The 14,759-nt window shown below is 38.4% G+C and overlaps 5 protein-coding genes across 5 annotated transcripts; 4 read left to right on the top strand and 1 right to left on the bottom strand.

Annotated features, from left to right (window-relative positions):
• The first annotated feature begins 2,526 nt into the window (after positions 1-2,526).
• Positions 2,527-3,682, top strand: LOC114563825 (gamma-crystallin M2-like). Its single transcript, XM_028590746.1, has 3 exons — positions 2,527-2,538; positions 3,054-3,296; positions 3,404-3,682. Exons 1-3 carry the CDS (start codon positions 2,527-2,529, stop codon positions 3,680-3,682), a joined length of 534 nt encoding a protein of 177 aa, XP_028446547.1.
• Positions 3,683-5,521: 1,839 nt separating this feature from the next.
• On the bottom strand, positions 5,522-6,329 carry LOC114563824 (gamma-crystallin M3-like). Its single transcript, XM_028590745.1, has 3 exons — positions 6,245-6,329; positions 5,894-6,136; positions 5,522-5,800 (listed from the first exon to the last, which is right to left on the bottom strand). Exons 1-3 carry the CDS (start codon positions 6,275-6,277, stop codon positions 5,522-5,524), a joined length of 555 nt encoding a protein of 184 aa, XP_028446546.1. The 5' UTR covers positions 6,278-6,329.
• An 80-nt stretch (positions 6,330-6,409) lies between these two features.
• Positions 6,410-7,747, top strand: LOC114563596 (gamma-crystallin M3-like). Its single transcript, XM_028590394.1, has 4 exons — positions 6,410-6,433; positions 6,936-7,019; positions 7,119-7,361; positions 7,469-7,747. Exons 1-4 carry the CDS (start codon positions 6,410-6,412, stop codon positions 7,745-7,747), a joined length of 630 nt encoding a protein of 209 aa, XP_028446195.1.
• Positions 7,748-9,979: 2,232 nt separating this feature from the next.
• Positions 9,980-10,760, top strand: LOC114563774 (gamma-crystallin M3-like). Its single transcript, XM_028590636.1, has 3 exons — positions 9,980-10,021; positions 10,131-10,373; positions 10,482-10,760. The coding sequence occupies exons 1-3, from the start codon at positions 9,989-9,991 to the stop codon at positions 10,758-10,760; spliced, it is 555 nt and encodes a 184-aa protein (XP_028446437.1). The 5' UTR covers positions 9,980-9,988.
• Positions 10,761-12,839: 2,079 nt separating this feature from the next.
• LOC114563773 (gamma-crystallin M1-like) lies at positions 12,840-14,506 on the top strand. The gene is made up of 4 exons (XM_028590635.1): positions 12,840-12,898; positions 13,669-13,756; positions 13,869-14,120; positions 14,228-14,506. The coding sequence occupies exons 2-4, from the start codon at positions 13,724-13,726 to the stop codon at positions 14,504-14,506; spliced, it is 564 nt and encodes a 187-aa protein (XP_028446436.1). The 5' UTR covers positions 12,840-12,898; positions 13,669-13,723.
• The last annotated feature ends 253 nt before the right edge of the window (positions 14,507-14,759 follow it).

The raw sequence follows: 14,759 nt of genomic DNA, 5'->3' as shown, positions 1-14,759 counted from the left end.
GTTGTATTGAAGTACGGCATTGTTGTAAAATGTTTGTTTAAAGCACTTGAATAAGAAATTCATGTTGTTTAGTTTAAAACAGTCTAAAGGAAATGGTCAATTATAGTGTGATTAAAACTAACTATTTACATTATTTACAGTACTTGATTTACAGCTGATATGTGAAAAGGTCCACAACCTTATTTTTTTTAACAGTAATATAGTTTTACTGCGAACCGTCACAGGAAGTGCTTTTATTTTGAAGTAGCCTACACGGAAGTTGTCTGTTGTGTACTCTTGCTAGCTTACTGAGATGCAACATGTCCGTCAAGCTAAGTTGCTGACTTTCTTGTTTGTAAAACTGCAACTGTAATAATTATTACCGTTCATGACAGCAACATATTGAGTAGTAAATGGTCACAGTAAAAGACAAGCGTTTTTGGTCGTCATTCGAAGCAGTTCCACTACAGGCATAGTTACTCTCCACGGCTGATAAACTGCAATGATTTATGTGTAACAACCTAAACATTAATTCCCGACATGTTTAAATCTGTCAGCGGCTCGGACACACAGCTGTCCGAGCTGACGTACCGTCACCTGTTGGGACACAGATGTTATGAAATAATACGCACGGCTTTTTTTTTTCCTGTGAACAAATGCTTCGCGGTGTTGGGAAATTCTTAAAAAATGTTGCATTAAAATGCGTTGTAACTCGCGTTACTGAGATTGTAACGGGTAATAATATTACCGAAATTTAATTAGTAATGTGTTATATTACTGCGTTACAGCAAAAAGGAATACATTACTGTAATTGCGTTACTTTTGTAGCGCGTTACTCCTAACACTGCCTGCTAGCTCACCTGGTAGGGTGTGCCCCCCATCTACCAAGGTTTAGTCCTTACCGCAGTGGCCATGGTAGGATTTGCTGCAAGTCGTCCCCCCTCTTGCTTCTGCCTTTCCTGTCTACAGCTGTCCTATCAATTAAAGGCAAAAAGCCTCAAAAAACTAAAATGCAAGTCACTTCTTTATTTCAAAAGTGGTGGTTGAAGTATTTACAGGTTTTAAACCCTAACTGAAATTACAGTTCAACATTTACTGTGGTCACAGTTCATTATGTTTTAGTTACAAGGAACATTTCAAATATTACATTTCTTTTATTTATTTTAAATATATAAATAATAAGGCTAAACACTACATTATGGGATAGCTAATACCTCCAATAATCATATGACAAAAACTAAAATTAACATTGTTAATTGATTTTTGTAGTAACTGAAGTTTTACAACTTTGCTCTATTCTTGTTATGTCTCTGTTAGAGTCTTATATGGGCTTTGTTCTATTCTTGCCCTTACTTCCCACATTACTATGTCTTATGTTACACCATGCCAGCATATATATACAGTTTCAACAGCAGAAACTTAGAGTGACTAATTTGAGAATTGGGAAACTGTCCAGATCTTTTGCAGGGTCTGTAATTGATGCTGAATTCTTTGATGTAATAAACCTTTATAATCAAGAACAGTGTCAGCGGATTCCTCTCCATACATCACCACAGCATCGCCACTAGAGATACCACATTTTCAATACCAAATTCCAAATCCGAGCATATTCATACTACTAACATTAAATTACTTGAGATTAATCCTCACGTCATTATGAATTATGATTTATTAAGCATGATCATGATTATTAATTTTTGCAAAAACGTGGTCATCACTGCCCAGATTCTGATTTGAACACAACGTATGCATAATGATGTACCCACCTTAGCTAATGCTTTAGTCGATGTGTAGGTAGGGTGTGCCCCCCATCTACCAAGGTTTAGTCCATACTGCAGTGGCCGTGGTACGATTCCAAGCTGCAAGTTGTCCCCCCTCTCTCTTCTCCCTTTCCTGTCTACAGCTGTCCTATCAATTAAAGGCAAAAAGACCCCAAAACAAGTCACTTCTTTATTTCAAAAGTGGTCATTGAAGTATTTATAGGTTTTAAACCCTAACTGAAATTACAGTTCAACATTTACTGCGGTCACAGTTCATTATGTTTTAGTTACAAAGAACATTTCAAATATTAAATATCTTTTAATTTATTTGAAATATATAAATAATAAGGCTAAACACTACATTATGGGACAGCTAATACATCCAATAATATCAAAATCATATGACAAAAACTAAAATTAACATTGTTAGTTGATTTTCAATACCAAATTCCAAATCCAAGCATATTCATACTACTATCATTAAATTACTTGAGATTAATCTTCATTACATACTGCAGTTTATTATTCTTTAAATACATTTGATTATTTGTATGTTTGCTAAATCTATCCATTTTCTAATCTACTTCAACTCTTATGTTAAGACAATGTTTTTGTATATTAAAAAGGTCACTGTGTCAGATTAGGCAATTAAAGAATCATAAATTAATGCTGTTTGCCATGTCATGTTGGCCCCGAACCAATCATAGCTTGCCGTCTTTCACGACCTGCGTGGTATCATCAGAAACGTGCTAGGGACTAACTTTCAAAAACAAGAATGTAAACAAAAATGATGTCTGAAGTGGTGTGTTTGATACTGGCTAAATTGTATTTTGAAAAGCCAAATAAAAGAAAGAAAAAATTACAGAAGAAATGCCATCAGTCATCACTATGTTTACAGTTCTGTGCTCCTATTGGTCAACGTCACAAAACACGTAGAATTTTTCATTTTTGCCGAGAAATGGCAAAAAACACTAGTCTTTTTTCGGGACATCATAGTACCCAGTCCTTGAAAAAAATTTACATAACCCCTTCTGTTTGCTTCCATAGTAAGTTGCTGAGTTGCTGGGCTTTCTGAGGGGGAGGGGCACTCATTCTTCTTTACGTTTGGTTGTGTATAAAAGGAAAGGGTTAAACAGGTAGGAAGGCAGTTCAGGAGCAACAGCACATCTACAGCCAACATGACCAACATGAACATGAAGGGCAAGGTACTTTTAAAAATCTTTTTGTAATTAGCATAAATTACTGTTTACAAAATAGGATCACTAAATTCACCTTGCTGCTTAATTTCTAACCATTACAATTCACTATTTCCAGATCATCTTCTACGAGGAGAGGAACTTCCAGGGTCGCCACTATGAGTGCATGAGCGACTGCTCTGACATGTCCTCCTACATGAGCAGGTGCCACTCTTGCAGGGTGGAGAGCGGCTGCTTCATGGTCTACGACCGCACCAACTACATGGGAAGCCAGTACTTCATGAGGAGGGGCGAGTACGCTGACTACATGAGCATGATGGGAATGAGAGACTGCATCAGGTCTTGCCGTATGATCCCCATGGTAGGTATAACACGGCATCTGTGATACTATTGTTCTACTACAGGTGACAACCAACACTAAACTTGATATTAAGATATGTATTTGTTTTTGTTCTCTCCAAAAAACAGCACAGAGGTCAGTTCAGAATGAAGGTCTATGAGAGGGAGAACTTCGGTGGTCAGAGTTACGAGATGATGGACGACTGTGACAACATCATGGACCGTTACCGTATGAACGACTGCCAGTCCTGCCACGTGATGGACGGCCACTGGCTGATGTACGAGCAGCCCAACTACACAGGCAGGATGATGTACATGAGGCCTGGAGAGTACAGGAGCTTCAGGGACATGGGCATGAGTGGCATGAGGTGGATGAGCATGAGGCGTATCACTGATTCATACAACTAAATGTTGACTGAATGTGTCAAATACTATTAAATAAATAATGTCTGCACTATTTCAACTTCTGTCAAGTTTATTGTCCAACTGTCAGTATGAAATATTATGCAGTATTATACAAAACTATATTTGAGTCATACAATTAAGTATATTTGATTTTTTTAGGCAGCAAGCAGCTGTTAGCGAGAACATTTTTATCCTAAAATGTTTCAAATCTGAATTACTGTTAAACCCAACAGACAAAAGCTATCCATTGATCCCTTGGAGCAAAAATGCCCCCCAAAAAAACAGAAATGCAAGTCACTTCTTTATTTAAAAAGTGATGGTTGAAATATTTACAGGTTTTAAACCCTAAGTGACCATGTGTACATTGTACAAAATATGGAAGGCACCATTACAATCAACCCATTATGTAGCTAACATAGCCACTTAAGCTAGCAAATGATAACTAATGTTTGTTGTTAATGCAACCTAGTAATATTTAAGACGTTAAATATCATGGTAGTTATGCATCTTTTTGCTGGCCAGTTCACTTAAATTCTGGTTAAGTGTTAGATAAATTCAGCAATTATAGTTCTGTGTTTTGTTCCGCCTACAACAGTGAAGCATTGTGAATTTGTTAATGTTAACTCTGATTCCTCTGACTGGCTGCTTCTCTGTACGAATGTTGCCTGAGGCTCATGTGGGTGTCAAAGTATTCAAGAGCTATTTGCCATATTAAACTGACTCACGCATCCGAGCATATTCATACTATCATTAAATTACTTGAGGTCAATCTTTATCACTCATTTTATTATTCTATGAATACATTTGATTAATTGTATGTTTGCTGAATCTTTCAGTTTTCTAATCTACTTCACCTCTTATGTTAAGACAATGTTTTTGTATATTAAAATGGTTACTGTGTAGAATTAGGTGATTAAAGAATCATAAATTCATGCCGTTTTACCAGGTCATGTTGGCCTCCAACCAATCATAGCTTGCCGTCTTTCATGACTTGCGTGGTGTCATCAGAAATGTGCTAGGGACAAACTTTCAAAAACAAGAATGTAAACCAAAATGGCGGTGTGTTTGATACCTGCCTAATTTGTGTTTTAAAAATCTGAATACAGTACAAGAAAGAAAGAAATGACATACCTTTCCTCTTTTTCACAGTTCCGCCTAGCCACACTTACCCCACAGTCACATTAGTTACAAGCAACAGGCTACCATTCATTTTCAATGGGAGTGTCCGTTTGCCAGCGACAAGCGATGAGCTCGCCGCTGCCACGAGCAAGGCGGGGCCAAAATAGACAAGAAGTCTATTTTAACCAAATGCGAAGCAATGCGACAAAGCGACTGCCAATCGGAGTGAAGGGGCAGCGTGACGTAGGTCACTGGCTCGAGTCGAAGAAAATAATTCAAGATGGCAGAAAACGCTTCAGAAAATCGTATTTCTGTATTTGATATGTTTGGCATTTTATCTCATATATTTTGTTACTTTTATCTAGAAATAAATACTTTTAAATCCAAAAACATCGTTCTTGTGACTTAACAATACCTCTGAAGTAACTTTTAGGATGTGCTTGAAGGTAGCACCGGAGAATTTCTGTTTACTTTTGCCGAGCAACCAGGAGTAGGATGGGAAAGCCCAGGAGCGCCCACAAGCGAGTGCATGTCGCTCTCTTTTGTAGCTAATGTGACTGTGGGGTTACATGGCTTACAAATATACTTAATTTCATAACTCAAATATATTTTTGTATAATACTGCATAATATTTCATAGTGACAGTTGGACAATAAACTTGACAGAAGTTGAAATAGTGCAGATATTATTTATTTAATAGTATTTGACACATTCAGTGAACATTTAGTTGCAGGAATCAGTGATACGCCTCATGCTCATCCACCTCATGCCGCTCATGCCCATGTCCCTGAAGCTCCTGTACTCTCCGGGCCTCAGGTACATCATCCTGCCTCTGTAGTTGGGCTGCTCGTACATCAGCCAGTGGCCGTCCATCACGTGGCAGGACTGGCAGTCGTTCATACGGTAACGGTCCATGATATTGTCGCAGTCGTCCATCATCTCGTAACTCTGACCACCGAAGTTCTCCCTCTCATAGACCTTCATCCTGAACTGACCTCTGTGCTGTTTTTTTGGAGAGAACAACAACAAATGAATGTTGTAATATCAAGTTTATTGCTGATAACAATAGTATCACAGATGCCGTGTCATACCTACCATGGGGATCATACGGCAAGACCTGATGCAATCTCTCATTCCCATCATGCTCATGTAGTCAGCATACTCGCCCCTCTTCATGAAGTACTGGTTTCCCATGTAGTTGGGACGATCGTAGACCATGAAGCAGCCACTCTCCACCCTGCAGGAGTGGCACCTGCTCATGTAGGAGGACATGTCAGAGCAGTCGCTCATGCACTCATAGTGGCGACCCTGGAAGTTCCTCTCCTCGTAGAAGATAATCTGAAAATAGTGAATTGTAATGGTTAGACATTAAGCAGCAAGGTGAATTTAGTGATCCTGTTTTGTAAACAGTATTTTCCGCTTGTTACGAAAAGATTTTAAAAGTACCTTGCCCCTCATGTTCATGTTGGTGTTGGTCATGTTGGCTGTAGATGTGCTGTTGCTCCTGAACTGCCTTCCTACCTGTTTAACCCTTTCCTTTTATACACGACAAAACATAAAGAATGAGTGCCTCTCTACCCCTTAAAGAGCCCCCTTACTCAGCAACTTACTATGGAAGCCAACAAAAGGGGTTATGTAAATTTTTTTGAAGGACTGAGTACTATGACGTCCCGACAAAAAAAGAAGTGTTTTTTGCCTGTAGTCTTAACATAAGAGTTGAAGTAGATTAGAAAACTGAAAGATTCAGCAAACATACAATTACTCAAATGTATTCAAAGAATAATATAACACAGTAAGTGATAAAGATTAATCTCAAATAATGTAATGATAGTAATATGAATATGAATATGCTCCGATTTGTGATTTGGTATTGAAAATCAACTAACAATGTTAATTTTAGTATTACATCATCAGCTCTGTGGACCTATTGGTCAACGTCACAAAAAACCTAGAATTTTTCATATTTGGCTAGAAAAGGGAAACAAACACTTATCTTTTTGTCGGGACGTCATAGTACCCAGTCCTTGAAAAAAATTTACATAACACCTTCTGTTGGCTTCCATAGTAAGTTGCTGAGTAAGGGGGCTCTCTGAGCGGGAGGGGGCACTCATTCTTTACGTTTGGTCGTGTATAAAAGGAAAGGGTTAAACAGGTAGGAAGGCAGTTCAGGAGCAGCAGCACATCTACAGCCAACATGACCGACATGAACATGAGGGGCAAGGTACTTTTTTGTAATTAGCATTAATTACTGTTTACAAAATAGGATCACTAAATTCACCTTGCTGCTTAATTTCTAACCATTTCAATTTACTATTTCCAGATCATCTTCTACGAGGAGAGGAACTTCCAGGGTCGCCACTATGAGTGCATGAGCGACTGCTCTGACATGTCCTCCTACATGAGCAAGTGCCACTCCTGCAGGGTGGAGAGCGGCTGCTTCATGGTCTACGATCGCACCAACTACATGGGAAGCCAGTACTTCATGAGGAGGGGCGAGTATGCTGACTACATGAGCATGATGGGAATGAGGGACAGCATCAGGTCTTGCCGTATGATCCCCATGGTAGGTATAACACGGCATCTGTGATACTATTGTTCTACTACAGGTGACAACCAGCACTAAACTTGATTTTAAGACATTCATTTGTTTTTGTTCTCTCCAAAAAACAGCACAGAGGTCAGTTCAGGATGAAGGTCTATGAGAGGGAGAACTTCGGTGGTCAGAGTTACGAGCTGATGGACGACTGTGACAACATCATGGACCGTTACCGTATGAACGACTGCCAGTCCTGCCACGTGATGGACGGCCACTGGCTGATGTACGAGCAGCCCAACTACAGAGGCAGGATGATGTACATGAGGCCTGGAGAGTACAGGAGCTTCAGGGACATGGGCATGAGTGGCATGAGGTGGATGAGCATGAAGCGTATCATGGACTCCGGCTACTAAATGTTTATTGAATGTATCAAATGTCATTAAATAAACAATTTATGCACTACTTTAACTTATGTCCAACTGTCACTATGAAATATTATGCAGTATTATACCAGAATATATATTTGTCAGGAAATTAAATAGATGTGATTGTTACTTAGACAGCAAGCAGCTGTTAGCAAGAACATTTTCATCCTAAAATGTATTCAAATCTCATTTAGCCTACTGTTAAACCCAAGAGACAAATGCTTACCATTGATCTTGAAAGAAGTATTAATATGCAGGTATATAACAATTAATAAACATAGCATACAGCTAGGGATAATAAAAAATTAAACAATGAAATTAAAATAACACTTTTACATTTTCAAAGCAAGGGAAAAACATTTTTAATTAATAGTCTGCTTGCTGATGTTGCTTAAATGCAAGTCACTCCTTTATTACAAAAGTGGTGGCTAAAGTATTTACAGATTTTAAACCATGAGTGAGCACCTGTACATCTTACGAACAATGGAAGGCGCTTTAAACTTCAAAATACATCTGATTAAAGGTACCATTGCAGTCAACCCATGGTGTAACTAATTGTAGCCACTTAAGCTAGCTAATGTAAGTTGTAATAGATAGATAGATAGATAGATAGATAGATAGATAGATAGATAGATATACTTTATTAATCCCAAATTGGGAAATTACTCTTTTACAGCAGCAAGTTACAAGTAACCAAGGATACACACACATACAGAAAATACAAGAAATATACTAGAAATAATAAATAAGATTAAAAAATAAGATTAAATAAAATAAGATAGCAAAAATAAAAATGCCAGAACAACTACTGAAAAATATACATAGAGGGATGAAAATAATGCAACCAAGTAAGCTTCAAGACATGAAAAATTACCCTATTTTATGCCCTTTTTTTGCTAGCCAGTTTACTTAAATTTGGGTTAAATGTTAGAGGAATTCAGCAATTGTGGTTCAGCGTTGTGTTTACACTACAACGGTTAAGTAATGCGAATTTATTAAACGTTAGCTCTGATGCGCGCCTCTGACTGCCTTCTTCTCTGTACAAATGTTGCCTGAGGTTCATGTTGGTATCTAAGTATTTAGAGTGCTTTGTCATACTAAAACTGATGGAAAGAACAAGGCTTCTCGCTTGGAATAATTAAAATAGATAGCTATACTATAGAAAGTTGTAATTGTTAAATTATCCAGTAGACATTTCTGTTTTTACGTCAAAGGAACATATTCTTATCAAACACTTCCCAAACCATCAGTTTTTGGAAGCTATATGCAGTGGGGGTGGTACACACATGAAATTACAGATCAACATTTACTAGTTGCAACGGTTAAAACAAGAACATTTCGAATATTAAATTTCTTTTAATTTGTTTGAAATATAGAAATAATAAAAGGTTAACCAGTACATTATGGGGTAGCTAATATCTCCAATATCAGAACCATACAAACACAAACTAAAATAAAAAAGTCTAGCTGATTTTCAATACCAAGACACAAATCTGAGCATATTCATACTACTATCATTAAATTATTTGAGGTCAATTTTTAACATTGTATTTTACTAGTCTTTGAATGCATTCGATTATTCTTTTGTTGGCTGAATATTTCTTTTCTCATCTACTTCAACTGTTATGTTAAGACTACACAATGTTTTTGTATATTAAAATGGTCACTATGTCAGATAAGGCAAATAAAGAGTCATAAATGCTTGCCGTGTCGCCATGCCATGTTGGCCCCCAACCAATCATAGCTTGCCATCTTTCAAGACCTGTGTGATGTCATCAGGAATATGTTAGGGACTAACTTTCAGAAACAAGAATGTAAACAAACAATGGTGTCTGAAGTGCTGCTTTTCATACTGGCTATTTTGTATTTTGAAAAGCCTAATAAAAGAAAGAAAAATGACAGACCTTTCCTCTGTTTCACAGTTCCACCTAGCAACACCTACATCATTCCTCATCACCATATTTACAGCTATGTGCTCCTATTGCTCCTGCCATGAAACACGTGGAATTTGTCATATTTGGCGAGAGAAGGAAAAAAACACTACTCTTTTTGTTGGGACGTCATGGTACCCAATACCTTGAAAAAATGTATATAGCCTCTACATTCTGTTGGCTTCCATAGTAAGTTGCTGAGTAAGGGGGCTCTCTGAGGGGTAGGGGGCACTCATTCTTTACGTTTGGTCGTGTATAAAAGGAAAGTGTTAAACACAACAGCACATCTACAGCCAACATGACCAACACCAGTATGAACATGAGGGGCAAGGTACTTTAAAAAATGTTTTTGTAATAAGCAGAAATTATTGTTTACTAAATAAGATCACTAAATTCACCTTGCTGCTTAATTTCTAACCATTTCAATTTACTATTTCCAGATCATCTTCTACGAGGAGAGGAACTTCCAGGGTCGTTCCTATGAGTGCATGAGTGACTGCTCTGACATGACCTCTTACCTGAGCAGGTGCCACTCCTGCAGGGTGGAGAGCGGCTGCTTCATGGTCTACGACCGTCCAAACTACATGGGAAACCAGTACTTCATGAAGAGGGGCGAGTATGCTGACTACATGAGCATGATGGGAATGAGGGACAGCATCAGGTCTTGCCGTATGATCCCCATGGTAGGTATAATATGGCATCCCTAATACTATTGTACTCCTGCAGGTAACATCCAGCACTAAACTTAATATTAAGACATTGATTTGTTTTTGTTCTCTCCAAAAAAACAGCACAGAGGTCAGTTCAGGATGAAGATCTATGAGAGGGAGAACTTCGGTGGTCAGAGTTACGAGATGATGGACGACTGTGACAACATCATGGACCATTACCGTATGAACGACTGCCAGTCCTGCCACGTGATGGACGGCCACTGGCTGATGTACGAGCAGCCCAACTACAGAGGCAGGATGATGTACATGACGCCCGGAGAGTACAGGAGCTTCAGGGACATGGGCATGAGTGGCATGAGGTGGATGAGCATGAGGCGTATCACTGATTCCTGCAACTAAATGTTGACTGAATGTGTCAAATACCATTAAATAAATAATGTCTGCACTATTTCAACTTCTGTCAAGCTTATTTTCCAACTGTCACTATGAAATATTATGCAGTATTATACAAACATATTTTTGAGTTATGAAATTAAGTATATTTGATTCTTTTAGGCAGCAAGCAGCTGTTAACAAGAACATTTTTATCCTAAAATGTTTCTTTTGAACATCTGAATCACTGTTAAACACAACAGACAAAGGCTTACCATTAATCTCAAAAGAAGGATAAATATTCAGGTATATAACAATTAGTAAACATTACATATAGGCTATGGATAATTAAAAATTGAACAATAAAATTACATTTCAAAGCAAGGTAAAACATGTATTCATTACACTGTTGGCACATTTTTAATTAATAACCTGCTTGCAGATGTTGCTGATAAATGCAAGTTACTCCTTTATTACAAAAGTGGTGGCTAAAGTATTTATAGCTTTTAAACCATGAGTGCGCACCTGCACATTGTACGAAACATGAAAGGCACTTCAGACTTCTGATTAGAGGTACCATTGCAGTCAACCCATGATGTAGCTAACTGTAGCCACTTAAGCTAGTGTTAACTAATGTGTGTTGTTAATGCAACCTGGCAAGATTTAAGACATTGAATAGTACTGTAGTGTGGCCGGGTTGCCTCAGTGGGTAGAGCAGGCCCACATTTAGAAGTTTATGCCTCGACGCAGAAGACCAGAGTTCGAATCCGACCTGTGACAATTTCCTGCATGTCTTCTCCCCTTTCTCACTTAGCTGTCCTATCAAATAAAGACAGAAAAGCCCAAAAATTAATCTTAAAAAAATATATTGCTGTAGTTATGTCTCTTTTTGCTAGCCAGTTCACTTAAATTCTGGTTAAACGTTAGATAAATTCAGCAATTATAGTTCAGTGTTTTGTTCTGCCTACTAATTTGCGTTAGCTCTGATGCTTTCTTCTGAATGGCTTCTTCTCCGGTGCCATGTAATTTCTCCGACGCTCCATTGTTCCGATCTCTCAAAAAATTCTCTTTGGTCCTACAGCCCACTAGTCCGACGTCCACCAGCGATATTACGAATCCCACTATGGCCACGTCAAGACCCGTCCTTCAATAGCATTTATTGGCCAGGCGTCCATGCTTACGCAAGGTAACGTAACCCCATTTGTACAGGTCCTATCCCCTGACCAATCGGCTATCCTAACCTTAACCACTCAAGGTCAAATGCCTAGCCCCTACCAATCGAGCTGCTTCATAGAGCGGTTGTTAGAATATATTTGTGAGAGTAAGAGTAACAGGTTTGTAGAGTTCATGATGCTGACCTTGTTGCCTTGTTTCCCAGGGTTATGAGAGGCCATCTGGTTTTAACATTATAAAGGGAGTCTGAGATTATTGCCTGAGAAAAAAAAGGTCTTCTCTGATCAGGGGGAATGAGGCAACAATGGTCAGTGTTTTGGAAGCGCGTGATTTGTGACACACAGTATGAAAATGACCTGGCTCTCAGGAAACTCTTTAGTTTGTAGGAGATTAAAAACATACAGGTGTTCGGACCCAACAATAGCGACTTGTCTCTGTTGAGCTGAGAATGAGAGAACTCAGGGTCATGTTTTCATACAGTGTGTTACATATCATTAGCCAGCTGGAGCCAGAAGATCTGGACTATATCCAACTGATAACAGCACCATGGATGAAGCAGAGAAAGTGAATAAAAAGTTCTGGGTATCATTATCATTCAATATCATTGACTAAAGCTTGTTATTAACTTTAACTGGACGAATCCTGAGTTTTATTTTAGTCTATTTTCTCTGATCTACCAGTAAGCGAACACTATTCAGTGACCATAGAATTGGAGTCAGATTAAGTCTGGCCTTTCTAGGGCCAGACCGGTCATCGGTCACATTTTAGAAAAAAATCCTACAGGGTCTTGGCGTGGCCATAGTGGGATTCATAATTTCGTCACCAAAGGGACGTTGGACTAATGTCTGTAGGACCAAAGGGAATTTTTGGGGTTATTGAGAGGTCGGAACAATGGAGCATCGGAGAAATGGGCAGTCCCCTTCTTCTCCGTACGAATGTTGGCTGACGCTAATGTTGGTATGAAAGTATTTAGAGTTGATGGTAAACTGATGGTAAGAACAAGGTTTCTAATTAGGAATAAATAAAATCGACGGTCAAAACATATTATCATATTCATTAGGTTTTCATTACAACAGTTAAAACAAGAACATTTAAAATATTAAATTTCTTTTAATTTATTTGAAATAGGCTAGCTATATAAATAATCATGGGGTAGCTAATATCTCCAATATCAGAATCATACAGACATATTAAAATTAACATTTTTAGTTGATTTTCAATACCAAATCATGCATCCAAGCATATTCATACTACTATAATTAAATTATTTGAGGTCAATCTTTATCACTTACTGTACTTTATTAGTCTTTAAATACATTTGATTAATTGTATAATTTTTTGTTTTCTTTCTGATCTACTTCAACTGTTATGTTAAAACTTCATAGTGTTTTTGTACATAAAAATGGTCACTGTGTCAGATTAGGCAATTCAATTATTGCCGTGTTGCCATGTCATGTTGGCCCCAGACCTGTGTGATGTCATCAGGAAGGTGCTAGAGACTCAGAAATAAGAATGTAGACAAACAATGGCACCTAAAACAGTGTGTTTGATACTGGCTATCTTGTGTTTTGAAAAGCCTAATAAAAGAAAGAAAGGAAAAAAGGCAAACACTACTCTTTTTGACGGGACATATGGTAGCCAGTCCTTGGAAAAAAAGAGACAAAACCTCTACATTCTGTTGGCTTCCATAGTGAGTTGCTGAGTAAGGGGATTCTCTGAGGGGGAGGGGCACTCATTCTTTACGTTTCGTCGTGTATAAAAGGAAAGGGTTAAACCAGGTAGGAAAGCAGTTCAGCAAGAGCACATCTACAGCCAACATGACCAACACAGGCATGAACATGAGGGGCAAGGTAAATCTGTAATCTTTTGTAATAATCAGAAATTACTGTTTACAAAATAGAATCACCAAATTCCCCTTGCTGCTTTTTTTTCTCTCTAACCATTACAATTAACTATTTTCAGATCATCTTCTATGAGGAGAGGAACTTCCAGGGTCGCCACTATGAGTGCATGAGCGACTGCTCTGACATGTCCTCTTACCTGAGCAGGTGCCAGTCCTGCAGGGTGGAGAGTGGCTGCTTCATGGTCTACGAGCGTCCCAACTACGTGGGTATGCAGTTCTTCATGAGGAGGGGCGAGTACCATGACATGCAGCGCATGATGAGCATGGGAATGACATTCGACTCCATTAGATCCTGCAGAATGATCCCTTATGTAAGAGACCTCATGTATTAATACATTGCTTTTATTTTTATACATTTAAACTTCATTTTTAGTTTTAAAATGTGTAATACTTACATTACCCCTGTATTGTATTACAGCACAGAGGCCAGTTCAGGATGAAGATCTATGAGAGGGAGAACTTCGGTGGTCAGAGTTACGAGATGATGGACGACTGTGACAACATCATGGACCGTTACCATATGAACGACTGCCAGTCCTGCCACGTGATGGACGGCCACTGGCTGATGTACGAGCAGCCCAACTACAGAGGCAGGATGATGTACATGAGGCCTGGAGAGTACAGGAGCTTCAGGGACATGGGCATGAGTGGCATGAGGTGGATGAGCATGAGGCGTATCATGGACTCCTGCAACTAAATGTTCATTGAATGTTCACTGAATGTATCAAATGCACAATTAAATAATATACAGTATTATACCAAAAAATAATGGGTCCTGAAATTTAAAAAAAAAAAAAAGTTTAGACAGCAAGTTGCTGTTAGGAACCACAATTTCACACTAAAAGGTTTCAAATCTGATGAGAAATTTTGCTCTACAATTAACTGTTTCAGACAAAGGCTTACAATTGATGAGAGAAGGATTAATATTATGAGTTTAACAATTCACAATA

The sequence above is a fragment of the Perca flavescens genome, chromosome 11, assembly GCF_004354835.1.
Source record: "Perca flavescens isolate YP-PL-M2 chromosome 11, PFLA_1.0, whole genome shotgun sequence".
In the NCBI taxonomy this organism is placed as follows: Eukaryota; Metazoa; Chordata; class Actinopteri; order Perciformes; family Percidae; genus Perca; species Perca flavescens.
This window is presented reverse-complemented; position numbering and strand designations above follow the sequence as displayed.

Coding starts and splice junctions, on each gene's coding strand:
- LOC114563825 (XM_028590746.1), top strand. Junction 3,297..3,403: donor CTTGCCGTATGATCCCCATG/GTAGGTATAACA, acceptor TCCAAAAAACAG/CACAGAGGTCAGTTCAGAAT.
- LOC114563824 (XM_028590745.1), bottom strand. CDS start 6,277: ATGACCAACACCAACATGAACATGAGGGGCAAG. Junction 6,137..6,244: donor ACATGAACATGAGGGGCAAG/GTACTTTTAAAA, acceptor CACTATTTTCAG/ATTATCTTCTACGAGGAGAG. Junction 5,801..5,893: donor CTTGCCGTATGATCCCCATG/GTAGGTATGACA, acceptor CCAAAAAAACAG/CACAGAGGTCAGTTCAGGAT.
- LOC114563596 (XM_028590394.1), top strand. CDS start 6,410: ATGGAAGCCAACAAAAGGGGTTAT. Junction 6,434..6,935: donor AAGCCAACAAAAGGGGTTAT/GTAAATTTTTTT, acceptor CGTGTATAAAAG/GAAAGGGTTAAACAGGTAGG. Junction 7,362..7,468: donor CTTGCCGTATGATCCCCATG/GTAGGTATAACA, acceptor TCCAAAAAACAG/CACAGAGGTCAGTTCAGGAT.
- LOC114563774 (XM_028590636.1), top strand. CDS start 9,989: ATGACCAACACCAGTATGAACATGAGGGGCAAG. Junction 10,022..10,130: donor GTATGAACATGAGGGGCAAG/GTACTTTAAAAA, acceptor TACTATTTCCAG/ATCATCTTCTACGAGGAGAG. Junction 10,374..10,481: donor CTTGCCGTATGATCCCCATG/GTAGGTATAATA, acceptor CCAAAAAAACAG/CACAGAGGTCAGTTCAGGAT.
- LOC114563773 (XM_028590635.1), top strand. CDS start 13,724: ATGACCAACACAGGCATGAACATGAGGGGCAAG. Junction 13,757..13,868: donor GCATGAACATGAGGGGCAAG/GTAAATCTGTAA, acceptor AACTATTTTCAG/ATCATCTTCTATGAGGAGAG. Junction 14,121..14,227: donor CCTGCAGAATGATCCCTTAT/GTAAGAGACCTC, acceptor ATTGTATTACAG/CACAGAGGCCAGTTCAGGAT.